Genomic DNA, 24,441 nt, shown 5'->3' on the forward strand with positions numbered 1-24,441 from the left:
TTTACACCCTTTTTTCTTTACAATCTACCTTATACTTGAAATGCATAAATTTAAAGTGTCTGGTCGTAGACATTAAGTTGTGTGACCCTGAGCAAGTCATTTACCCCCGTCTGCCTCAGTTTTCCATCTGTAAAATGAGTTGGAGAAGGAAAAGGCAGATCACTCCCATATCTTTGCAAAGAAAACCCCACGCGGTCAGGAAGAGTCCGAAGTGATAGAAATCAACAGAGTAACATTCCTTTATTAGATCATAATCTCCAACCAGTCGGTCAGCAACCACTTATTATGTGCTTGGCTTTGTGCCAAGTGTTTCCTTTACGAAGAAATCGTCACTGCACACAAGGGCTGTGCTTCCAGGAAAACCTGCAGTAGAGTCCTGTAATAAACACTCTACCAGAAAGAAAAGGAAACACTGTAACACTCATATGGGGACTGGGGAGAAAAGAGAGCATCGCGGTTACACAGTAACCAGGTAAACAGTTTTGTCTGCTTGAGACGTCTTCCTTAAGGTCTACGGGGCCCAGGACTAGAAGAGTATCACCTGTTTCTCCACGACGCCGCCTTCCCCCAAAATCCCCGCCAGAGCCCTAATAGTTGCATTCGGCTAAATGGAATTGAATTGAGTGAGAGCCTGCGTCCAGGCAAGGTCCAATCGGGAGCTTCTGGGGGAGCCGTCACGTGTTGGCGCGGGGCCAATGGGCCGAGAGAGGGCGGGGCCAAGCTCAGGTCCGCCAGTGCGGCTCTCGGGGTCACCAGTACGCCTGGGCTGCTGAGTCCGGCAGCTGTGTGGTAGCATGGCGGCGAACGCGGCGCCGAGCGGGAAGCCTGAGGAGCAGCGGCCGCAGCCGGAGGCGGTGGCGTTCCAGGCGAGCGGTAGGGGCGGAGCCGCGGCCTGAGGCTGGTCCCGGGGCAGAAGCTGGTGGAGGCTGGCCTTCCGTCACTGCCCTCAGTCAGCCCGGAGTCCGCCGGGCCCCTCTAGCGCTCTCGAAGTTCCAAGTCCGTGGGGCCCTGAAGGGAAACCGGCAGAACCCCGCCCCCGGGTGGGGACGAGGGCGGCGTGGGGGGGTGCCCCCGGGGTCAGGGAGGCCGGGAACACACTCTCTCTCCCCCCTCCCCCAGTCTCTCGTTGAAATGGACCCCAGGCCAGGACTACACTTTGGGTACTATGGGGGAAGTCAATCTGGGAGAGCTTCCTGGAGGAGGAGTTGTTTCTGACTGATATCCCTCTGCTCCAGAGCATCAGCACATTCGATACAACCCGCTGCTTGATGAGTGGGTGCTGGTGTCGGCTCACCGAATGAAGCGCCCCTGGCAGGGGCATGTGGACCCCCTCCCCACTGACACCATACCTCGGCATGACCCCAAAAACCCCCTCTGCCCCGGGGCAGTTCGAGCCAATGGCGAGGTAACCTGACTTCCCCCTCCTTGGGCATCTTGCTCTCCTTCCCTGATCTACTCCACACGTACCTAGGCCCTTTCTTAAATATCCTTCCTCCCCCCCTTCACAGCTCAGATCCCCGCTTTCAGAACTCCCATAGGGCTTTGAGATTGGGGAGAACAAGAGCTCTCCGGTGGGCCCCATCTAGTGGATAGAGCAGCTGAGCCAGTTGTCAAGACCCTCAGACTCTTATTAACAGTGTGACCCTAGGCAAGTCATTTAATGTCTGCCTTAGTTCTCTCTTCTGTAAAATGGAGAATAATGGCACCTACACCCCAGGATTGATGTGAGGATCAAATGAGATAATATTTGTAAAGTACTTGCTGCAGTGGATGGCACACTATGGGTACTATATAAATGCTTATTCTCTTCCCTGCCCCATGCAGGTAAACCCCAACTACGAGGGCACCTTCCTGTTCAATAATGACTTCCCTGCCCTGCAGCCTGATGCCCCCAGTCCTGGTAAACAGAGATCCTGCCTCCTCAGGAAAATGGGGATTGGGGAAATTTTGACTGATGGTAATTTTTCCCTCTCAGACTGATACCTTCCACTATTATGCTTTCACCAGGACCCAGTGATCATCCACTCTTCCGAGCTGAAGCTGCACGAGGAGTTTGGTAATGGTTTAGACAATCCTCAAAATCTTTTGTATTGGGATGTGCTTGGGAGGAGGGTGTCCTGAAGCCTCTTCCTGTCCAAGATGGTTTTTTTTAAACCCTTAAGTCTGAGTCTCCCCTGCTCCCTATACACTGTGGGCCCTTCCATTCCTTCCTAATCCCAAGTAAGGCCCTATGTCATCTCCTACCTCCATCCTATTAGTAAGGTCCTGTGTTTCCATCCCTGGTCTGATATCACACTGCCGCTCATGTCTATCCCTGAGATTCGAGCTGTCATTGATACATGGGCCTCAGTCACGGAGGAGTTGGGTTCTCAGTACCCTTGGGTCCAGGTCAGTAAGGTCATCAATTGCTTATTAGAGCCCCAAGAGAAAGGAGGGTGGGATCTAGAACTCTTGGTTGCTTAGATTCCTGTAGGTATGTCTTACATTGCAGATTAGCATTGAGTTGGGGTTACTTCTGACCTTGTGGAGAACATAGTAACTATCTTCTAATTATTTGAAGAGTTGTAATTTAGAATAAGTAATTTTAAACTTGTTTTAGTAGATTCCAGAATTCAAAAGTAGTAGTATGCAGATGTTTCAGAAAGGCACCTTAAGGTTTGATATATGGAAAAAACTTCCTATTAGAAGTTGCTCAAAAGTAGACTAGATTGCTTTGGGAAGTGGTCGAGTCTCCCTAATTGGGGAGTCTTCAAACTCTGTAGCAAGATGACCACCTTCTGAACTAGATCGTCTCTGAGGTTCTTTCTAGTAATGATGTGAAAATTATTGTCTCTGATCCAATGGCTGATAAACTTTTACTTCATCCCTAGATCTTTGAGAACAAAGGAACCATGATGGGTTGTTCCAACCCTCACCCCCACTGTCAGGTAAATTTCTCATTTTCCGTTGTCCTTAGTTAGAACGTAAACTCCTTGAGGTTGAGATGGTTTTGTTGGTTTTTTGTTTCCCAGACCCTGGCAAAGTGCTTGGCATGTTGCATTTGCTAATTAAGTACTTGATGGTTTGTTTTATCCATTCCGTTTATCCCTTAGTACACTCCTAACTTTTTTAAACATTTTTTTAAATTTTATTTTCCATTGATAAGGGTAGGGGATGGATACAGAGATTTCTGGATTCCTGGGCTGTAGCTTTGTGGAGAGGAAGTATGGGGTGAGAATGGTTGTAATAGACTATGGGAATTGGATGGGGGTTCTTTCCAGGTGTGGGCTAGCAGCTTCTTGCCAGATTTGGCCCGTCGAGAGGAACAAAACCAACGGACCTATAAGAAGCAGCATGGGGGCCCTATGCTTTTGGAATATGGACGGCAGGAAGCAGAGAGAAAGGTAACCTTAGAGTACTTGATTATCTGAGTGTACCCATTTAGCCCATACCTTCCGCCCCTTATCAGAAACTAAGCCTAACTGCTAGGAAATTACCTTCTATAATTTCCTCTCTCCTCTCTCATCTCTCCCAGAAGACACTGATGACAGATTATGAGTGCCAGGAAGACTAAGCAAAAATGAGGGCAGAGGTGGAGAGAGGGAGGGACAATTCCAGGCTCTCCAGAGGCTCCTACCCCTTACAATGTTTAAATCCCTATCCCTAGCATTTTAAGACACCAACTTTCTCTTCCAGTTTGTAAGGATACTATCTCCTTCTCTCCCTGTCCCCAGGAGCGAGTGGTCCTCGAAAGTGAACATTGGCTGGTGCTGGTGCCCTTCTGGGCTGTCTGGCCTTTCCAGACACTGCTGCTGCCACGGAGACATGTGAAAAGGCTCCCAGAGTTGAGCTCTGTGGAGCGAGATGGTGAGAGGACTTAATCTTCCTCAGATGGGTCCTGCTATTCCCTCTCGGCAGTTTCTCTGGACCTTCTCCCAGTCCCTTTGGTTATTTGAAGGGGCATAGGGGGAGGTGGTAGGGCAGCTGGATGGTTCAGTAGCTAGAGATCTGGGACTGGAGACAGAAAGACCTGAGTTAAATTTTACTTCAGACAATTATTAGCTGTGTGACTCTCATCTAATCTGTCTTAAGGAAATGGCTTTGTCAAGAAAAACCCTATGGACTGTGTGGTCTAGGGAGTTACTGGGAGTCAAAGAATGTCAAGTGCTGAAACTCTGAATAGGTGCACTTGAATCAGACATTGGAGCACTTAAGGCTAATTACCTATTCAAAATAAGACAATGACTATTAGCATATGTTTGGAATTCTCACAGTTAATGCTGGCACTGTGTTTGAGGTTAGAGAATTATAGGTGAGGATTAGGAGGTGGGGTGAGAGAGGCCAGAGAACTTGACTTTGTGGCAGGACCAGGAGAAGGGAAATTCTTGGTGTTCTTGTGGCAATTTGTCTCCTTCACTTCTCCCCCTAAAGACCAAGGACTTTTACTTATCCTGACTCCTGCTGTTTCTTAGGCCTCCAGGAAGCTAGCTGGGACTTTGTAAAACAGGACTGAACATCAAAAAGGAGGTGGTAGCATTGTATCTAGGTAATTAGATGCACGTGGATAGTGCCAGGCCTGGAGTCACTAAGACTTTATCATTTGAGTTCAAATCAGGTCTCAGGCATCTGCTAGCTGTGGGACCCTGGGCAAATCACTTAACATGTGTGCCTCAGTTTCCCCATCTATAAAATGATCTGGAGAACAAAATTGCAAACCATTCCATTATCTTTGCCAAGAAAATCCCAAATTGGGATCACAAAGAACTAGACACAGGTAAAACAATAAAAACTATTATAATAAGGCTCTAGCTTTGTGAGATGGGTTTCTGTCTTTTAGGCAAGGATGGGCAAAGCAGGAAGAGTGAACCCATGAATTTTAAATGTCCTGGTTTCTAAAATTGCAGTTGTAGTTTCTGCTTGTCTAGGTACTGAATTCAGATGATAACAGCAACTCTGTTCCAGATTTGGCCAGCATCATGAAGAGGCTCCTGACCAAATATGATAACCTATTTGAGACATCCTTCCCATACTCCATGGGCTGGCATGGTGAGGTTCATTCCCCACTCACTATAGGAATATCTGGGGTACCTGAATCCAAGAGATAACTCAGATCTGATGTTTCTTTTCAGTTTTGCCCAACAAAAAACACATCTCCCATCAAGCCTTGTTAAATTATCCTATTAATAATATAAAGCATTCTGGGAGTTGTGGTTTCACCCAAGCCCAGCTGAATTGTTGGGAACTGGACATGCTGGGAGTTGAGTTCTCTGGATAAGATGTTTATAGCATGATCTCACTATATTTCCCATAATGCTGTCCTGCAATCTACCTACTGGGTAGGACAGAACAGAAGTTTAGTCTGAGATGAAACTTAGCTTTTTAAAACATGCTTTGGAAAACAGTACTATTTTCCACGGAGACCTGTTGAAAGCAGAGCACGTTCAAAACAAACAACAACAAAAAAATCGACTTAAAAATACTTATGATTTTCTCTTACTTTTACATTACCTTTATTTCAGAATATATCCCAACAAGCCGTTTCGTATAATACAGAATTTGGAAGAAAAAGGTCCACTTAGTAAAAAACCAACCAACACATGAACTGAGTTGGACAGTATATTTTACTCCATATCTATAGACCTTCCCCTCTCAAAGAGGAGGTACAGTTTTTCGGCTTCTCCAGTGTCAAGCTTTAGTCGTTATAATTTTTTGTTCTTTCCATTTACATGGTGTATGTTGTTCTGCAGGGTCTGCTTCATTCTGCACTTGTTCACATAAGTCCTGGGAATAGACACTAATTAGTTATGTGCTGCTATTAACTGTTCAAGAGAGAATGAATCCCTAATCTTCTATTTCCCTCCCTTCCCAGGTGCCCCTACTGGGGCTGAGGCTGAGGCTGACTGTGATCACTGGCAGCTCCATGCGCACTATTATCCACCACTACTTCGATCAGCCACCATCCGCAAGTTCATGGTTGGTTATGAGCTGTTGGCCCAGGCTCAGAGGGACTTGACTCCAGAGCAGGTCAGCCCAGTATTTAATAGGTTTCCATCACTTCAAGGGTCCCGGATGTCAAGGGGACAGGGAAAGGGTCTTCAGGGCTTCTGCCCCTTCTCCCAGTTTTTATTCCCTCTCCCCAGGCGGCCGAGCGATTGAGGACACTTCCAGAAGATCATTATAAGCTTCAACCGAAGGACTCATCTTGACATGTGGTCCTGTGGAGGAAGCCACGCTTAGGACAGTTCCAAGCTGCTCTCTACATCTCCACCCCCAATTTACTTCAACCCCCTTATCTCATAGGTGGAGGAAGGTCTTGAATTGCAAATAAATCTTTTGTTCCTGGCTTCAGTAGCTGCTTAGAGAGGGGAGGAGGAAGAAGACTGTTTCCCCTTGCCTCTGGTCTGAGGCCTTGAGGGGTGCCCTGTGCTTTGGGGGCCAGCCTCCCTGAGGCTCCTGTGGATAGTAGTCAAACCCTAGCCAGGCTGGAGCCAGGTTCTGCCAAAGTCTGGCCCTGTATCAGCCCTTCAGGGAGGGGGCCCAGACAAGCCGGCGGCGGTGCCTCTCTGCTGGCAGACACTCCACAAGGGTGTTCACATGGCTCGCTTTCGCCCTCCCTCCTCCCTCCTCCCTCTTTCCTCCTCCCTCCTCCCTCGGGCTGTAGGCACACTGATACAGTGATCAGTTATGAGTCTGTAGCAGCCTTCCTGGAATGGGGGAATAGGGGGCCAGGGTGGGGAAGGATTCCAGACGGGTAGAGAACTTTACAGACTACTTTAACACTAACTTCACTGAATTTTTAGGATAGACAGCCTGATGTGGAATGGAGAACCGGAAATATTAGTGTTCGTTTACATAAATGGCCAGTCCTAGGCCCATACTCTTGATTTGTGGGCAGGGTGGGGCTTGGCTTGGAGCTGGGTCTGAATCTTAGCCCTGCTTCTTAGCAGCTCTGTGACCTGGAGTGGAAGACCAGGGCCATTTTTTGTTCATGTAAAGTGGGGATGGGGAAGGGAGTCCACAACAAGGAAGAGATTTATCTTTAAAGGTCCCTTTTAGCTGTAAATTGTGTGATTTCTGGTCCGTCGTTATTTCCACTATATTATGGATCCATTCCAAGTCTTGGGTCCTGGCTCTGCTTCAGGAGCCAACAAGAACTCAAAACTTTGGGAAAGGAATTTCACCTCTAGTCCTTGGTTTCCTTGGGTAAAATGAATCCCTTGTGCTAAATCAGGCTTCTTAATCTGGGGTCTGGATAGACTTCAGGGGGTCTGAACTTGGAAGAGGGGAAATTTATACTTATTTTCACTAATCTTTAAATTTGGCATTTCCTTCAATGTAGGCAACAAAAACTTAAATATGAGAAGAGGTCTGAAAACACCAAATTGCCAAAGGGATCCAGAGCACAAAAAACCCTAGATTTGCTATCTAAGAGTCCTTAACATCTCTTGCCATTCAAGAATGGATTTTAGGATCATTACTTTCCTGCTACAGTTTGCCTCATTTCACTTGAGGTTCCCCATTTCGAATATTAAACCATAAAGTGAAGAGAGTAGGAGAAATGGCAGGAATGTCATGAAAGGTTAAGGTCTTTGAGGGAAGGGTCTCGAAGCACTTTTCTTTGAGCTGGGAGCTCTGAAGCCAGTGAAATTGTAAGGATCCTTATTGAAGTTCCCCTTCCTCTTTACCCGACTTAATTAGCCTTCAATTATCTAAATGCTATTAGCTGGCCGACTTCTACCCCAAACCCTTCCATCAATTACCCAATACTGTTTTGTCTGCAATACACTCTTATCAACAGTCTAAGGCATTTTCCAAAGGTGGATTAGTCTAACATCCTATTGGGGCAGCTGGGTGCGGGGGAAGAATGGGGACTTTCCCGTATTCTCAAATTAGGGGACATGTCTTCTGGCGAAGATCCAGGAGAACCAGCCTTGAACCTTTCCAACAGAAATCCAGGGCTCTGGACCTCCGGAGTTACAATTCTCGCTTGGGTTTTCTCAATTTGAAACCTTGGCTTTCCAACCCTAAGACCCTCACTCAGCCTCTTAACACTCCCTCGGTAGCCCCCTTCTAGACTCCCGCCCTCCCTCAAACTTGCTGCCCCTCCCGCTCGCGGGACAGGAAGTGTCCGGGCAGGGGTGGGGGCCTGGGCGGTGGCTGGTGATTGGCAGTGCAGGACTCCAATGGGCCTCAGAGCCCACCCCTTTACCCTTATTCCCCAACTCCGCCGGGACCGGAGGGCAAGAGCCGGCCCCGCTCTGCCCTCAGGGGCGGGGGGCCGGAGGCTGTGTAGCGGAGGAGGGAGCGGGCGGGCTGGCGGCGGCGGCGGCCGCGTAAGGTGAGGACCCGACCGGTGGGCGGGGGGGCGGTGTAAACGCAGCTGGTCCCTCTGCGGGGCTTCGACCCGGGTGTGTCTCCCCAGTCTAGGGTGGAGAGCTTGGATTGGGTGTTACAACGCGTGCCGGTCTCCCCGGCCACCCTTAAATCCCAGGCCCTCTTTAAGCTCGTTCCCTTTGTGCGCGGATCTTCTCGCTATCTTTTCTCATATGTCCCATTCCCTGAGATGTGTTTACGAATTGATATTTTAGATACTTGGGGAAGGCGAGAGGACCATGTTTGTGTTGGGGAAAACGGGAAGCCTGGTACCCCAACTTTGTGTGTGTGTGTGCGCTCGGAGTGGAGGGAGCTATCGGGAGACTGCAAAGTAACATGCGTAGATGCTTGAGAGTGTGCCTACGTGGGGGTAATGTGTGTGTGTGTGTGTGTGTGTGTGTGTGTGTGTGTGTGTGTGTGTGTGTCCAGATATGGCCAAGGACACTTCCTGAAGTTGGACCCCCTTACTCCATATACACCCCCTGCTCCTTCTGCTTTCCGCGAGTAGGGAGAGAGAGAAGGAAACCTGATGGGAGAGGAAGGGAGACGGGAGAAAATAAAGAAAAATGGAGAACAGTAAGGGAGACAGACACCGGGAGACGGGGGGTAGGGGTAGCGGGGCGAGAAACTAGGGAGGGGAGTCAGGGATTGCAAAGGTGGAGAGAAGTGTGAGGGGTGGGAGAAGGGCTTGAGCCAGAGTTTTGAGGGGCCTGAAGAGGGGTTTGGAGGGAGGGCGGGGCTGCAAGTTGCCAGAGTTTCCTGAGGGAGGAGTTTAGGGGGTTGAATTATCTGCCAAACGCAAGAGCTCTCCATCCTCTATCCCCGGCCTCAAGACCTTCCCCCTTCCCTCTCACCCTCTGGGGAGAAGCCCTGCCCAGCTGTGGGGAAACATCTGGTGGAGCTGGAGAAATGGCGAGAGGAAATGTGTATGTGTGGAGGGAATTTGTTTCTTTTCGTCTCTCTATCTGCATAAGAATGTTGATTATGCCTGTGCAGTGTCTTAAGGAAAGGCATGTCTATCTAATTGCTCATGGAGCTTGTTTCTCTGTCTGTACAGTGAGTGCCAGGGTATCTACGAATGTGTCTCTGCAGCTGTTTCTAGGTACCCACATCTGTACTGGTGTCTGGTCTGTACCTGCCTTTCTGTGTATGCTTTGTGAATCTGCTTGAGTGCATGTCTTAGGGGATTTCATTTGTGCAGACCTATGTACTGCCCTCTCTGAATTTAGTGGTGACCATTCAGCATTCCAGTTAAAAGTTGGGTTCTTGTGGGGGGGAGGAGAAGAGGGATACAACATGTGAAGCATTACATTCCCCTTTCTGCCTCCCAACACACACACAGGACACACACATGCATCGTTACACAAATGAACCCACCCATGTGGGCACACACAAATTTCAATTATTCACAGGCCCTTGTTTGAGTGATGGGACACAGAAGAATGGCATTAGGGAAGTGGGTAGACCTGAGGCCTCCTTTCCAGTCTATAGGACTTGGGGGGGGGGGCGTCCTGGCAGTGGAAGAGGCCCATTCCTTAGCTCTGGCCTTACCCCTAGGCTGGGAGTAGGGGAAGGAGGAGGAGGGGGGCCTGGCTGAGGGGCAGCCACATTCTGCCAGGGAATGGTGGGGGAGAAGGGGGTGGGAATTGGAGGAGCCAGGCAAGGGGAAGTGGGGAGAGGGGGGCTGCCTTGAACTCCCAGAGCTCAGAGCTCAGAGCTCAGAGCAGAGAACACAAGCAGAGCTGGAGTTGGCTTCGGGCTGGAGGGAGGAGGAAGGATCATGGCTACAGAGAACTCCAGGAATTAAGGTAGGGGTAGAACAAAACTCGGGGGGGGGGGTGTCCAAAGTGATAGAAGCCCTATCTCTCACTCCATAGGAGAAATTATCTGTGTCCCCATACATACAGTCAAACCACGATACAGACATGTGTACACACAGATACCTGCACACAGTGCCTTGTGTCTGAGACTGGCTGTTCCATGAAGTCTTTACTGCTCTGTTCCCCCTCCCCCCCACTCATCTCTGTCACACGCAATTCACGTTCCTTCTGTATCTCCCAGCTCCATTCTTATTCCTCCTTCCTTAAGGTGTCTCTCATCCCCTCCTCGGTCCCCTACCTCCCTTTTGTCTCTGGGCCTCTGGCAGCTGCTGTTGCATCTGGATCTCATTAGTCCTTTATTTCCCCTATTTCTCCCCTCCCTCTCCCTAAGCCTCTAAGGCTCCTTCCTAGGAGTGAATCCTGAAGAAAACTAAGAAAAGAGAGGGACAGGGTGGCCCAGCAACTGCTCAGAGCCAGACTGTCTCATCTCAGCCTTTTCGGCCCAGAGGGGGAGAGGATGAAGGACTCTGATTGGCTTAGGTGGGATTGGGGGTCAGAATATGGCTACATCCTGATACTATCTCCCCTGTTAGTGGAAGCTCCCCCTCCCCAATCTGAGCCATCCCAGGAGGCATCGGGAGTGAGGTGGGGTGATGGAATGGTTGGGTCTCCAGAATATCTCCCAGAGAGAGCACGTTTCTTAGGTTCAAGGGTTCAAATTTATCCACGTCTTTCTAAATGAGTCTGGCTATCTTCTGGGTCAGACATCTAGAGGAAAAGGGTTAACGGTGAGCTGGGCCAAGCTGGAGTGGGATGGGGGGAGCTGCTTTAGCAGGGCCAACATTCTGAGCTAGCCCCAGTGCCAAGGGTTGTCAGGAGGAGGCGGGGGTCTGGCACGGACCCCAACGCCTCCAGCTTTTGTCCTGGGCTCCCGGCCCAGAAGTGGGGCTCCTGGCCCAGAAGTGGGGCTCCTGGGGGCTGGGGTGGGGGTAGGAGTGGTGGTGGAGGGGGTGGGACTCTGTGTGTATTAGTCTGGCTCTGTGTGGGAGCATACGTATCAGGATTATGAGTGTGAAGTGTGCGTGTGGGCATTTTTGTGACTATATTGTCTCTGTCTCTGCCTTTGTTTGTATATGTGAGTGTATGTGGGTCATTGTATGTGGGCTGGTCTCTAGGGGAAATCTGTCCCCCTGCCCCAGAGAATGAGAGGCCCTCTCAGTGATTGATCTACTTTGTGCCTTGATTTCCCTTTTGGAAGGATAAAGATCCCTGGGAAGGAGAAAAGAAAGAAATAGTGCCCAGGAGGAAACAGCACTCCTGCAAGGGGGGAGGGATGTTCAGAGAAGTCTGGGGTTCCCTTGGGGTGACCTTACACTCTGCTCTTTTGCCAGATGAGCAGCAGTTGCTCTGGCCTGGGCAGGGTCCTGGTGATTGTGGCTGCAGCCCTAGTGTCTGTCTCTTCTACTGGCCCTGAGGCTTGGGGTCCCCCAGGTGAGAAAGCCCAGCACAGACCACAGCCCCAGAGTCCTGGTCTCAGGGAGTTCTCAGACCTTTGACTAGGGAGGGACTCTGGACCCTCCCACTAGGTTCCTTAGGAATGGGGCCCTCTAACTTAAGGGCTGATATCCTACCTACAACCACTGTCTCCTGATGTGGGAGGGAATTGGGGGAAGTCCAGGGAGCCAGCATGGGGGGGGGACTTTCTTCTCATAATTCATACCAACCCCATCCCCAGGTGTCCAGTACGGGCAACTTGGAGAGACCGTTGTGCTCTTGTGCCCAGGAGTGACTCCCGGGTAAGTGCCTCACCTTGTTCCCCAACCTCCTTCATCACTTTTCATATCTTCCAGGGATTTTGGAGTGGGATAGGTAGTTAAGAACTGAGGGTTTGGGGTGAGGTAAAAGGAAAATTGACTTTTGCTCTTGACCTCTTACCTTTTATCCAGAACTTAGAATAGCCCAGTACACACATACAGTAAGTATTTTATACATTTTATTTAATTTAATAAATTTTGTTGCTTGCTCCTTTTCCAACTTCATCCCGCTTGTCTTCGATCCCTCCCCACCTACCCCTTGCATCCTCAGGACACTGATTTCCTGGCATCGGGCTGATGGCCATGCACTCCTGGGGACATTGAGGTCAGAGTTAGGGCTGGGACAGCAGGAACTAGTCCTGGAGCAGGCAGATAACAAAGACGAGGGCACCTACATCTGTCAGACCCAGGATGGGGGCACCAGAGGCTCTGTGACACTTCAATTGGGCTGTGAGTTGTGTTGGGGGTGGGGGCTGAGGGTCATGGAACAATCCAGAGGATAACATGAGCGCCCCAGAGGGGGGATGCCCACTCAGGGCCTGGGAGGAAGTCTGGAGTGGAGTATTTGGTGCCTTCCTGGCAGCCCCCAGCTCCTGTCTTGTCTCCACAGACCCCCCGTCTCGTCCCATGGTTTCCTGCCGGGCTTCAGACTATGAGAATTTCTCCTGTTCTTGGAGTCCCAGCCGGGTCAGTGGGCTCCCCACGAGATACATTGCCTCCTACAGGTGTGTGAGGTGGGGATGAAAGAGGAATGGGATGGGCACATGGGATATGGGGGGGAAGGAAAAGTTGGAGACAGACAAACTACCCAGGACTTCTTTATGAAGTGTTTATAGGTAGGGAAACGCCAGCTGGGGGAATTCGCCTTCCCCGCAGCCCATAGATATAACCAGGCTTCCCTTCTCTCCTTCCTCCTGCCACAGAAAGAAAATCATCCTTGGAACAGAAAGAGGAAGGTAAAAAGCCCTGATCCATCCTGTCTTGTCCTCAGGCAGGGGAATGGTGTAGAAAGGGATGAGGTGGACAGAGGGTTTCAGGAGGCTAAGCCCAGTCCTTGTGTGGGGTCCACATCAGGGCAGCCCTGATGCCCACTGTGCCCTCCCCCCAACATCCAGGCCAGCGCTGTCTGCAGATCCCCGGCCATGCTTACTGGAACTTCCTGGGGCTACTCGGTGTGTGGTCCATGGCTCTGAGTTCTGGAGCCAGTACCGGATTAATGTGACAGAGGTGAACCCCCTGGGAGCTAGTGCCCGCCTGCTGGATGTGAGCATGCAGAGTATCTGTGAGTAAGACCCCCGAGTGACACAAAACAACTGTGCTGGCACCTGGGCCCAGTGCAAATCCAGTCTCAGACACTTAACAGTCCTGGCTGTGTGACCCTGGGCAAGTCGCTTAACCCCGGCTGCCCCAGGAGAAGCCAGAGCCATCTGTGAATCCTTCCCCCACAAGGCTGACCCTCTGCAAGAAAGTATTTATACTGCACAGAACATTCATGAATAACAGCCCCTCCCCACTCCAGTTATGTTGTACCTGCTGCCCTCACCAACCAGGGGCACATTTTAGGAACCTCAGTGACTCTTGTAACACAGAGAATGACCTCTGTGACATCTAGCTGCGTCAACCCTATCATCACCCAAAGCATCCTGCCCATGATCCCCTAGGATCTCCTACGTTGACGACTCCTACGAACTCCCTAAACATCCCTCTTGCCACCCCTTCCCCCTCCCACCCCAGCGTGCCTGTGAATGACCTTCTCAATAGTATCCCCATAAAAAGACGGGCATTGCACACATACTTGGTCATTGTGCAGAAGTTTGGTTAGCGGTTTCCCAAACCCTTTTCCACATAGGGACTATATCAACACATCTCCTCAAGGGACCCCTGAGTGAGGTAGCCCAGTCCTGTAGTGCAGGAAGCCTGGAATCAGTAGGATGTGAATTCAAATCCAGCCTCCAAGCCAAGTCACTTAATCCTGACTGTCTCAAAGCAAACTAATAAGGATTCCTGGCACTGCTTCTTGCAAAACTGACCCTACCAGCACAGAACCTTTTTGATTGTGTCTCCAGTGACCTTTATAGTACCCTATGACACCTTAGTCACTGATTCCTTTCCCACTAATTCCATTAGCACATAATGCATTCCCAACTTGTCAAAATTCTGACCCCTTAGTAATCCCTAACTGTACCCCACCTTCATGGGAGTGATCCTGGAGGGGAACCCGCTCCCTCGCTCTTGGCAGGACTGGCTGACTCCCCCGCCTCTCTTCTCTCTGCTCAAGGATTCTTCCCCCATCACCCACACTGGGACACTCATTAAGTCACTTTGTATGTCCCCAAGTCCTATAGTCACTTAGATTCTTCCTTTTCTTGAGTCCTTTCAAGATGGAAAGGTTACTAAGAAATGAAAGTGACTAAAATCTAACCTCAAACGGGTTGAGAGTTATGGACAACAGCAGGGGGGGGAGATTGAGGGGGATATCCTGTTATTCCTGACTACCCGGGGGGAGGAGGGTCCCACCATGTTTTCTGGTTAAGGAAGGAAAGAAACAAGTATTTAAGTGCCTATCATGATCTAGGTGTTGTGATCCTCTGTTATTACTCATTTAAATGGGGCTTTCTCAGCCCTGGAATACAGAAGTCATAATCTCCACTTTCCAGAGGAGGGCCCTGAGGTTCACAGATTATGTGACCATAGTTGTAGCTAGGATTCCAGCCTAACTGTCCTGCTAACTCCAGGTTCAGGGTTAGCCCAAGTGCGTTGTTCTGCCCCATTCCTCCACTGAGTGTAGCTGCCACACTTACAGGGAGCCCAAATCCCCCCAGGGGCTACTTTCTAGTCCCTCACCTCTGAGTGAGCTTTCTTTCTCCCCTCCCTCCAGCGCCCAGCTAGACTTTGCCTCTGCCCTAGCTTCCCTGACCACACTCGGTCCTACCTTATTCCTGGAGAACGAAGGAAAGAAACGAGCATTTAAGTGCCCACCATGTGCCAAGCACTGTGCTAAGTGCTTCACAAATATTATTTCTGTCAACCCGACCAGAACCGGCCTCTAACCTGTGGTTGGCCAGAGCCATACAAGCAGCCTAGAGACAGGAAAGTCAGGACACAAATGGAAGTTTAATTAATTTTAGTGTGAGGAAAATGGTGTTTGCAAGTGGAAGTGCCCTCTCTTCCTTCCCCCTCCCCTCCCATTCCCCAAGGAGGAGGGCTTAATGCTGCTGATCCCGGGGCCCTTTATACCTGAAAGGGCATGGCCAACACACTCATTCTTAGATCTTAAGATGGTTCTCATGATTAAAATTTCTTGGGACAATACAAGTCTTCTTGGGTTCTGTTGGAACACTCGTCTCAAATCTCAGGGGTAGTGACCACCCTGCAGTACATGGAATGAGTATTCTGTGATGGGAGCAGGAGTGCAGTACCTATCACTGACGAGGAACAGGGGTTGTGAACATGTGCTGGCTGGCTTTGAGAAATAACTGGGACTGCATTCCTTAGTGACACTTTCCAGAAAATGAGATCATTCCAGGGCACAAAGGATTATTGTTATGTCAAACTCAGGGCACATCCAGCTTGCTGAGCCTTAGCTCTGGAAAACAGGGTATCTCCAAAATATTTTAACATTTTATTTGATCCTCATAACAACCCTGGGAGATAGGTGGTATTATTGTCCTTGTTTTACGGTTGAGGTAACTGAGGCAGAATAGGGTTAAGTGACTTGGCCAGAGTTATACAGGTAGTATCTGAGATCATATTTAAACTCAGATCTTGTCTCCAGGCCCAGCACTATATCCACTGGCCCCCACCACCCAGGTTTTCTCTCAGGCTCTTTTTGGCCCGCCAAATTACTTGCCTAGGTTTCCTGCCTTACTTGGATGACCTTGCTTTCACCTTTATATTTGCAGCACTTTGACTTTGACTTTGACATCTCTGACTCTAGCCCCTAACATTCTATCCCCATTCCCGACCTGCCCTTCCTCACTTTATAAAATTGTTTTTGTAAGTCCTTCCATCAGCTGGTCTTGCCCTCTGGTAAAGCTTGAGTTTTCTACCTTTTGTCCCACCTTCACTTAACCTCAGGAGCAATTTTTGACCTAAACATCATCCAGTGTTTCACATTTTGCATTCTGCAATCTCTCTCCAAGGACTAGAAGCATCCTTGCTCCCTGCCTCTTCCTCTTTCAGAGCCCATGCTGGCTTTGGAACCCCATACAAAGCTGTTTTAGCTTCTGGTTGTCCACTCGTCTGCAGGACACTGATGGTGAATAGCAGAGAATCTTGGACAGAGCTAAAAGGCACTAAAGAGTCCATCTAATCCCACCCTCCTATTTTCCACAAAAGAAACAGGCCCAGGGAAGCTATGGGATTTGCCCACGAGCTAGGAAACAATAGAATTAAAATTCGAATCCAATTTTGACTCAAAACTCATCATGCTTCCCACTGGCCCAGTTCCTGAACCTAGTGAGTGTTGAGTTTGGTTATTAGTTCTATCAGCTCCTTCAGGATTTCTTTCTTCCTTTCCCCAAGTTACAAGTCCAGTGGAGGAAGGTGAGATCCTTCCCCAAATCCCTTAATTACATTCCTGTATTACATGATTCCCTCCATTAAAGTACTGCCCTGAGACTCTTCATTATCAAGGAGAACTCATATTCCCAAAGGCTGTTCGTGGAGTTGGAGCTTTGGCAGCTCTTACCATAAAGGAGAAGCTTCAAGTCAGAGGTCCTCTGCATTTGTCACTGGGGGACCAATCTTGCTAATTCTATCGAGTTCATTACCAAATGTTAGTCATAGTGATTTTTTTTTGAAATCTTTGTTGGTACGTGAAGTGCTTATACAAATGAAAATAGTGGATCGATTAAAGTTTGAAGTACATTTGAGTGTCAACAAAAATTCATTAAGCACACATTTGTGCCAGACACTGTGTTAAATTCATTCACCGAATGAAGTCTGGAGGGACAAGAGAAGGGGAATCAAGCCCTGGGGACTTCCAGTCTGCTCACACCAGGACACGAAATAATAAATACATAGCAAAATGACATCAGTAACACATGTATACATACTTTTATACACACGTACACACACACACACACACACACACACACACACACACACAGACACCTGTTATAGATAGTTCTCAGCAAAGTAGAGAGTTATTGCCTAAACAACTTTATGTGACAGGTCCTAATTACAGACCCTTCTGCACCTTCTTTTGGTGCACCATGCTCTTGGTATGGCCTACTACCCCAACCCCAGCTTCCATCGCTCTCTCATCTGTCTCTGATCTAGACTCAGGGGCAGCAAGGAGGAGCTTCTCCCTCCCTTCTGACCCTGAGCCCATTCCCCCTTCCCATTTACAGTAAGGCCAGACCCCCCCCAGGGACTTCGAGTGGAACCAATTCCTGGGGCTCCCCGACGCCTGCTGGTCAGCTGGACCTATCCAAACTCCTGGCCCCTCCAACCCCACTTTCTGCTCAAGTTCCGACTGCAGTACCGCCCGGTGGGCCACCTGACCTGGTCCATGGTAAGGGAAGAAGTGGGTAAGGGATTTGCTCCAGTCCGTGGTCAGGGGGCCTGGTGATGGAATGGAGTGCAGGCAGAGACACAGATAAGTGCGCTCAGATCTGGAGTCCCTGTGGCTCAGGCCCTCTTCCTTAGATCTGAACCTCCTGTTCCTGGGTGGGTGGCGACATCCTGTCCAGGATGGACCGGGGGGACATGAGCACCCATAGACTTCTCTTTGGTTTGCTCCCCACTTTTGGACTTAACAAGTAGACTATGGCTTTCTCTTGCTACTGAGTTTTTAAAAAATTGGCTAGGCAAGTCAAGACAAAGTATCTCTCCTACCTACCTGCAGCCCAACATAGAATGACACCGGGAGTGAGTTTGCAGGTTGATTAAGAGCTAGAAGATTGCCTTGTGGAATCTGAGCTTGACCAAGAATATCCTATGTTTTCTTGGACCAATCACTTATCTCTGGGAATCGCTTTCCCCATCTGTAAAATGGGAGGTTGCAGACTCTACAGAGGAGCCTCTGATACACATGTTCTTCAGTCCTTCCAGCACTGACATTTGTGACTTCTCATTTGTCCAGATTCTGAGTTAGTTTCAGATTTGGACATGGACAGCTAAGCCAGCCATGTCATGGGCCCTGGGTGAACTATTTTGGACCATCCCAGAGCCCTGGGCCTTCACTCTGTACTGTTTTATCTGGGGGCCTTTTGCCCCCGATTTTTACTCCCCTGGAGGGGAAGGCATCCACAGCTTGGCTTGGCTGTCCTGTACCCACGTCCCGCCTCCCTGTTCATCCGGCTCAGGATCAGTCTCTGTGCAATTTGTAGACATTCCAGGGCACTCCGGCAGTCAGCTCTTAGTGTAGGCACAGAACTGTTTCCCCGGGCTCCTTCCCCCTCATGGAATGCCCCTGCCAAAGAACCCCGTGCCCCCAGGTCCCTCCCTGTGACCCCGCAGGTGGAACCAGCTGGGCTAGAGGAGGTGATCACCGATGCCGTGGCTGGGCTGCCCCACGTGGTGCGCGTTAGTGCCCGAGACTTCCTTGATGCTGGCACTTGGAGCGACTGGAGCAAGGAGGCCTGGGGGACCCCGAGTCCTGGTGAGGGGAAGTGTTGGGGTTTGGGCGGATAGAAGGAGGGAAGACCCAGGCCCTGCCCCAAGATATCTGGAGAGCAGCCCTGCATAGGGCCTGGCTCCCTGCTTGTAGACCCAGCCCTTCATAAGCTGCTCTTGCTGTCTTAGCCCAGGCTGCTTTTGGCCCGAGCGTCAGACCCAGTGAGAGGCCTTCGGAGACCACGACACAGATGCAGGCGCAGGCGCAGACTGAGAAGGAGCCAGAGAGACATGCTCTCCCCAGGCCTTCTGTGCAGCCCAACTCTCAGCCACTGATGGGTGAGTGGCCTGGTCAGGTGAGCCCGGGTAGTGTCGGACAGCAGCCTCCCGGGGAATAGACAGACCTCCCAGGACCAAAGGCACAGACGGCCTTAGTGACAGCCCTATCCCCTGGGACCTCTGCTTGCTGAGGAGGGGGTCAGGCTGCTTCTCATGTGGGCTTCCTTCCCCATGCAGAGCCCGGGGACCCCCTGGAGCAGGTGGCCGTGGTGACTTCTTTGGGTGTCTTCTCTTTTGTGGGTCTGGCTGCTGGCGCCCTGGCGCTCCTGCTCTGGTGAGTGCCCCAGGCCTGTCAGCACTCACTCCCCTGGCTCCAGACCCCCTCCAATTGCCTCTCTGCCCCATCTTCTAGATCACCGAGCCCAGACTCCCTGCGATGCACCCCTTCCCCCCCCAGAATGTTAGTTTGTGCTGTAGGTGGAAGAGCACTAGCTCTGGAGACAGGGACCCCCAGGTTCTTGGTTCTGTAATCAAATGATGGGCTCCAGAGAGCCTCTCCTCATGTCCTAATGGAGGTGACCGAGACCCCCCACTGAGCCCTCCTCTGATGCAGCTACCTTGAGGGCTCGGGGGAAAGCTTGTTCACTCTGTGCCCACCACAGGTTGAGGCTGAGAAGCAACAGGAAAGGGGCTGCCCCAAAGCCTGGATTCTTGGCTCCCATGGTGCAGGTGAAGACCATGCCTGGTGAGTGTCTTGGGGGGGGAAGCAGTGGGAGCCTCCCCCTCCCATCCTGGCTAGCCCCTTGAGTCACCTCCTAGCTCTCAGATGGTGTGGTGACTCACCTTTTCCTTTATCACATCTTTGTCCCATTATCAGGGGAAGATTTAGACCCTGAGGTCTCAGTTCTGATCTTTCTGGGAAATCTCACTGGGCCCATCCCTGCCCTCTGGCCCTTTCCCCAGAAACTTGCCACCAAGTAGGTGCTTCTATCCCAACCAAAGTTCCCACTCCCCAGAGCTGGGAGTTGGAGAATAAGGCCACACACCTCTTCCTCAAGGCCTGTCCCTTTGTGGATCCTAACCCTGGTCCCCTCATGTTTCTGTTGCCCCAGCTTTTAATCAGGCTTCAGATTCTTGCTGTTTTCCTGTGGTGGGGGGTGGGGAGCACGGGGAGAAAGATGCCCCTCAAGAAGCTCCTTCCCATGATCAGACAAGCACGTGTGGAATTGTGTGCAGCCGGCCACGGGCTGGACCCCGCCGTGCTCAGACAGGATGCACAAGTTCTGCCCTCAGGTTTTCCCAGCACCTTGGCGGGAAACTCACCCATACTTGGAACTGAACAGAGAACAAGATGAGGCAGTGGGCAATTAGGAGCTAGTGCATGGCTCAGGTTATCAGAAGCTGGAGAAACTAAGGTCAATGGGAACTGTCACAGTCAGGGAAAACTTGCTGAAGCAGGACCTTGTTGGTGGATGAAGAGGAATAGAAAAAGGCATTCTCTCTCTACTGAGAATAGTTTAAGCAGTGTGGAGGGGGGAGAGGAGCTGGGGTGGAAGAAGAAAATACTTAGCTCCCTGTCTCTTCTAAGGGGAATCTTCTTCAGGAACTTTTAAGATGGTTTTCTCTGAGAGTGTGGCCGGGGAATCCAGACATAGGCCAGGGGTACTTTCAGAGACCCTCCCTCAATTTACTTCCCTTTTCTGCTTCTTTACAGTGGCTTAGGTCCAGCTTTGGAGGATCTCATCCCTAATAGGATCTTTACAGTCAGCACCAGTGTGGAAGGGCAGCCAGAGTTTCTGAAAGGACTATTGACTCCCCTCCAACTCCACCGTCTTGAGGGGCTATTATTTGGGGTCCATTTTTGTGGGACTCACAGTATCCCTAATACTTGTTATTCAGTGGGTGGTGAACAACTCCTTAGTCACATGGGGCTCTTGCAACACCCTCCCTTTCCCACTCTACCCTGCTGGCTCTGCAAGGGGAACAGACTTCCCTCTTAAACATCTGGGCCATACAGGACATAAGAGAAATACACATGAGGCAAGGTGGAGTTTCTGTGAATATGTAGGAAATACCCAAGGGTGCCGGACTCTGGGTAGGAGTCAGGTGGCTGACACAGGCTTTCTAAAGACTACTTGTACTTGTGGTTGTTTGGACACATACCTGTGTAAACCTTTCTTGGTGTGTGAGCATTGGATGTTGGTGGAAGAGGAAGCTTGGAGGAAGAGAGAATATTGCTGCCATGTATCTATGTGAATAAAGGGAATTAGGCGTCATTCCCTGGGCATAACCTCTTCTGAAAGAGAAGAAAGCCTGAAGGTGCTGGTGCCCCTGAAGTTATTTCCTAGTTTTTGTTTTCCTCCCCTCCTCATCCCTGTTTCTCTCCCTAAATGTTTTGTGCTATTAGAGGCTTTTATCCAACTCATCTTTATTAGGGGAAGACAGTGACCTGAAGGAGAAGGGGGCTGCTTGCCAGCAGATCTGATCCCCAAGGCTGCTTCCTGATTCCTGTGGCTACAGGTTCATTTGCTGTCTCCCCATCTCTAAGGAAATGACTGCCATCCCACCCCCAGTGGGTCAGCCAACATATTGGATTGGGTTCAAAAACCTCAAAAGGAAAAAGACCTAAACTGAAGGAGACTGGATGAAACAGGGGGAGGGGGGGAGAGGAGGGGAGGGGAGCCGCGGGAATCAGGCGGTTGGGCTGAGCCTGGGCTTATGACTATGACTCTTCCGCATCATCCTCTTTCGGGACAACCACCGAGCTAGAGACGGGTTCTTTGGGTGAACACAAACTGGTAATCCCGATTTTCGGTGCAGCCTGAGGGGACAGGATAAGGATTAGTTGTGAGAGCCAGAGAAGGGCACAGGACAGAACTGAGTGAGGAGTCTTAAAGGGAAGCTTGGGGGGGGGGGGGTCAAGCGGACTCACACATAAGCCTTTATATGACAGTCGCCATTGGCCTCTTGTAGATCTATCCGGTTGACATTCCGAAGGAGTTTAATGGGAAGAGTCTTTTGATAGACTTGGGTGCAGCATGAAATGCTGGGCTCTAGGGGTAGTGCTAAGGGAAGCAGAGGAAGATCAGAGATGTGCTCAGAGTGATCTTAGAGGATTGTGTCCTGTCCTCCCTCCCCAAGCGTTTGAGGGGCCTCTTCCTACAATCTAGGAGACCCCATCTAGCAGCCTTGACAGCCTAATGACACCACCCCACCACCCTATCCAAGAGGACCACTACCCTCCCAGTGTTTTCAGATCCCCCTTTCGTATCTCACCTCTCCTGGGGCTGAAGTTGAGTAGCAGCAGGGTTAGACTTAGGGTTATTTCCATTCCCTTCATGTTGCTTCTAGTGAGTTTAGCCTGTGTGTGGAACCTCTGAAAATGCGCTCCGTGGGGCCCAGCCTTTTAATTGGGGCAGGTTTGGGGGGGGTGGAGTTCCCCTCTACCTAAGATCTGAAGAAGGCATTCTTGGAAGCCCCACCCTCTTCTCTGGGTCTGTGTGGGAGTTCTGTTTCTTTCCCAGTTTACCACCCCATTCCATGGTGGAGTGGGGAACAGAGCCCTGGGGCACCAGATGAATCATGGGCAAGTGGGTCTCAGGTTCTTTATTGTCCAGTGGCCAAACATAACCTGATTAATCACCTGTTAGCAGTCTATTTCTTTCCTAATTCATTCAGAGTAAATGCCATTGGATAATAGTGACCTTTGGACAACACTGTCCTGTTTTTATTCAGTATGGGTCCTCCAGAAGTTTATATTTCTACCTTGAGTTCCCCATCTCCATGTCCTCAGCGCATCTATTTCTTGGCCGATTTTAGGTTCTCCCCTTTAGTGAGGACTTGAAGCCTACAGCTAGGAGAACAGAGGCCTTTTAGTGCTGGGCCTGTTGCTAAATAGTTGTCTGGACAAAAATCCCCCCCACCCCAAAACTACTTCCAGCTTCTTCCCAGATTACTGAATTTCTCTTGTTCTCTTTATTCTCTGATGGGAAGATATGCAATAGTGAGAAGGGGGCAAACATGGAGAGATATTTCTACAGCCATAATGATAGCTGTGACACACTCATGATCATACTATGATACCCCTCAGTGCATTCAGAATCCCATTAGTCACAAAGTACCAGTCACTCAAAACACACATGTATTCATGAGCCCTTATGAGAGGCGCCTCTGGATGGGAAACAGTTGATGTTTGTGAATGCAAACTGAAGTTGATCTGGCAGATTCTTTTCTTCCCCCACCCTTTATTTCTTGTCCCAGCCTGTTGTTCTTATCAGGAAAAAGTGATATGAGCCAATTCCCTTTTCCCCCACAGATAATGTAAATAGGAGACAGACTATAGAATGCAGTCTCAAAGCTGATTTTCTGGAGGATTGAATATGACAGTTGTGCTTTGTCCCAAAGCTCCAACTCTACTCCAATAGATTGTCCCTCTTGTTTTTCCTCAAAATGTGGAAAGCTAACTGAATTTGCTCTCTAGATTCCCCAATTTGGAGGACTGTGAGGCATAAGTGAGGAGATGGATGACAATGATCTTGAGATAATTTTTAAGGAAGTGAGTTTGATTTGGACCCTTTCCTGGAATCAGGGCAAGGGCAGCAGGGATCTAGGCTATTGGAGGTTTGGCTTGACATCCTGGGGGACACCTGAGTGGGAAGGGGAGAATATTCCTTATTTCTTGATGGAGCAGAGAGGGTGGGTCCAAGAAGAGATAAAGGTTAAATTGATACTAGGTTAATCTCAGAGGCACACCATCTTAGGAAAATGCTGAGTTTCTTGCCTTGTCATATCTTGGAATGTGTCAGTCTGAACGAGGAGATATGAGGTTCCTAAAAGGGCTTTGGATCCCCAACCTGACCCCAGTCATGATATTCCATGATGACAAAACCCTATGGCTCAGGAGTTCAAGTACAACTCATCCACTTCTAATGAGGAATGGTTGAAAGACTTGCCAATATTTAATTTGGAAAAGATAAAAGTGAGGGAAACATTTTAAGAGCTTAAAAGGGGTTGAGGGTCTGTGGAATTAGAAACCCTGTGGCTGCAGGCAAAACCAGGACAAATGGATGAAAGAAAGTTAAGATTTTTGCTCAATAAATCCCTAACAATTACAGTTTTTAAGAAAGTGAAATATATTTCCTCCTGTTATTTCCCATCAATTGTGTTGATTAAACAGACGGTAATGTCAGGAATTAATTCATGTGTTAAGGTATCTAAGGTTCCTTTCAATTCTGTTTATGTCTGGGTCGTTTAATGACTAGCTGTATAGGGCATCCAATGGGGTAATAGGGTAACTAAAGTAGGCTAGTACATCTGTGCAACTTGGGGTGGGTTTAAGATCTTCATTTAGCACAGAAACCTGGATTTCAAAGTAGTCTGGATTCAAATTTGAACAATTAAGAACCATGTATTTTGTAAGGAAGTTTTGTGTACTTCGACTGTGTTCATCTGTTTTTACTTTAGCTTCTTAGTAATGGTCGAAAAAAACTTTAAACCAAAATAGTTTTCCAGGAACTGAGTAGAAAAAAGGTTGGTTTGCTCCTTGTGGTCATTGCTGGTAGTAGTTGCAAGTTGCCAATAACCGGGGCTAGAGAATGAATAGAAATGTGTGGCAC

The 24,441-nt window shown here is 49.5% G+C and overlaps 3 protein-coding genes across 11 annotated transcripts; 2 read left to right on the forward strand and 1 right to left on the reverse strand.

Moving 5' to 3' along the window:
- The first annotated feature begins 311 nt into the window (after positions 1-311).
- Positions 312-6,323, forward strand: GALT (galactose-1-phosphate uridylyltransferase). Of its 4 annotated transcripts, none has more exons than XM_074280256.1 (11): positions 312-873; positions 1,236-1,405; positions 1,825-1,900; positions 2,008-2,056; positions 2,259-2,388; positions 2,871-2,927; positions 3,261-3,383; positions 3,714-3,846; positions 4,942-5,025; positions 5,849-6,003; positions 6,120-6,323. In XM_074280256.1, the coding sequence occupies exons 1-11, from the start codon at positions 795-797 to the stop codon at positions 6,183-6,185; spliced, it is 1,122 nt and encodes a 373-aa protein (XP_074136357.1). In that variant the 5' UTR covers positions 312-794; the 3' UTR covers positions 6,186-6,323. The 4 variants fall into 4 exon arrangements, with proteins under 4 accessions (XP_074136357.1, XP_074136359.1, XP_074136358.1 ...); XM_074280258.1 differs by having other exon boundaries at positions 312-866; XM_074280257.1 differs by having other exon boundaries at positions 312-472.
- Positions 6,324-8,162: 1,839 nt separating this feature from the next.
- Positions 8,163-24,340, forward strand: IL11RA (interleukin 11 receptor subunit alpha). Of its 6 annotated transcripts, none has more exons than XM_074280249.1 (13): positions 8,163-8,317; positions 11,564-11,663; positions 11,908-11,968; positions 12,258-12,436; positions 12,597-12,711; positions 12,910-12,942; positions 13,102-13,268; positions 17,341-17,504; positions 18,452-18,593; positions 18,737-18,886; positions 19,064-19,160; positions 19,489-19,571; positions 21,262-24,340. In XM_074280249.1, the coding sequence occupies exons 2-13, from the start codon at positions 11,564-11,566 to the stop codon at positions 21,309-21,311; spliced, it is 1,341 nt and encodes a 446-aa protein (XP_074136350.1). In that variant the 5' UTR covers positions 8,163-8,317; the 3' UTR covers positions 21,312-24,340. The 6 variants fall into 6 exon arrangements, with proteins under 6 accessions (XP_074136350.1, XP_074136353.1, XP_074136352.1 ...); XM_074280252.1 differs by lacking the exon at positions 21,262-24,340 and adding an exon at positions 20,541-21,100 and having other exon boundaries at positions 8,173-8,317; XM_074280251.1 differs by lacking the exon at positions 8,163-8,317 and adding an exon at positions 9,415-9,454.
- On the reverse strand, positions 21,109-22,166 carry CCL27 (C-C motif chemokine ligand 27). Its single transcript, XM_074280688.1, has 3 exons — positions 22,103-22,166; positions 21,759-21,933; positions 21,109-21,647 (listed from the first exon to the last, which is right to left on the reverse strand). Exons 1-3 carry the CDS (start codon positions 22,164-22,166, stop codon positions 21,518-21,520), a joined length of 369 nt encoding a protein of 122 aa, XP_074136789.1. The 3' UTR covers positions 21,109-21,517.
- Positions 24,341-24,441: the final 101 nt, after the last annotated feature.

Source organism: Sminthopsis crassicaudata, chromosome 1 (genome assembly GCF_048593235.1).
Source record: "Sminthopsis crassicaudata isolate SCR6 chromosome 1, ASM4859323v1, whole genome shotgun sequence".
Taxonomy (NCBI): Eukaryota; Metazoa; Chordata; class Mammalia; order Dasyuromorphia; family Dasyuridae; genus Sminthopsis; species Sminthopsis crassicaudata.

Coding starts and splice junctions, on each gene's coding strand:
- IL11RA (XM_074280249.1), top strand. CDS start 11,564: ATGAGCAGCAGTTGCTCTGGCCTGGGCAGGGTCCTGGTGATTGTGGCT. Junction 11,969..12,257: donor TGCCCAGGAGTGACTCCCGG/GTAAGTGCCTCA, acceptor TTGCATCCTCAG/GACACTGATTTCCTGGCATC. Junction 19,572..21,261: donor GCAGGTGAAGACCATGCCTG/GTGAGTGTCTTG, acceptor CATCTTTATTAG/GGGAAGACAGTGACCTGAAG.
- GALT (XM_074280256.1), top strand. CDS start 795: ATGGCGGCGAACGCGGCGCCGAGCGGGAAGCCTGAGGAGCAGCGGCCG. Junction 2,057..2,258: donor GAAGCTGCACGAGGAGTTTG/GTAATGGTTTAG, acceptor CCATCCTATTAG/TAAGGTCCTGTGTTTCCATC. Junction 2,928..3,260: donor ACCCTCACCCCCACTGTCAG/GTAAATTTCTCA, acceptor GGTTCTTTCCAG/GTGTGGGCTAGCAGCTTCTT.
- CCL27 (XM_074280688.1), bottom strand. CDS start 22,166: ATGAAGGGAATGGAAATAACCCTAAGTCTAACCCTGCTGCTACTCAAC. Junction 21,934..22,102: donor CAACTTCAGCCCCAGGAGAG/GTGAGATACGAA, acceptor CAATCCTCTAAG/ATCACTCTGAGCACATCTCT. Junction 21,648..21,758: donor TGTCATATAAAGGCTTATGT/GTGAGTCCGCTT, acceptor CTGTCCCCTCAG/GCTGCACCGAAAATCGGGAT.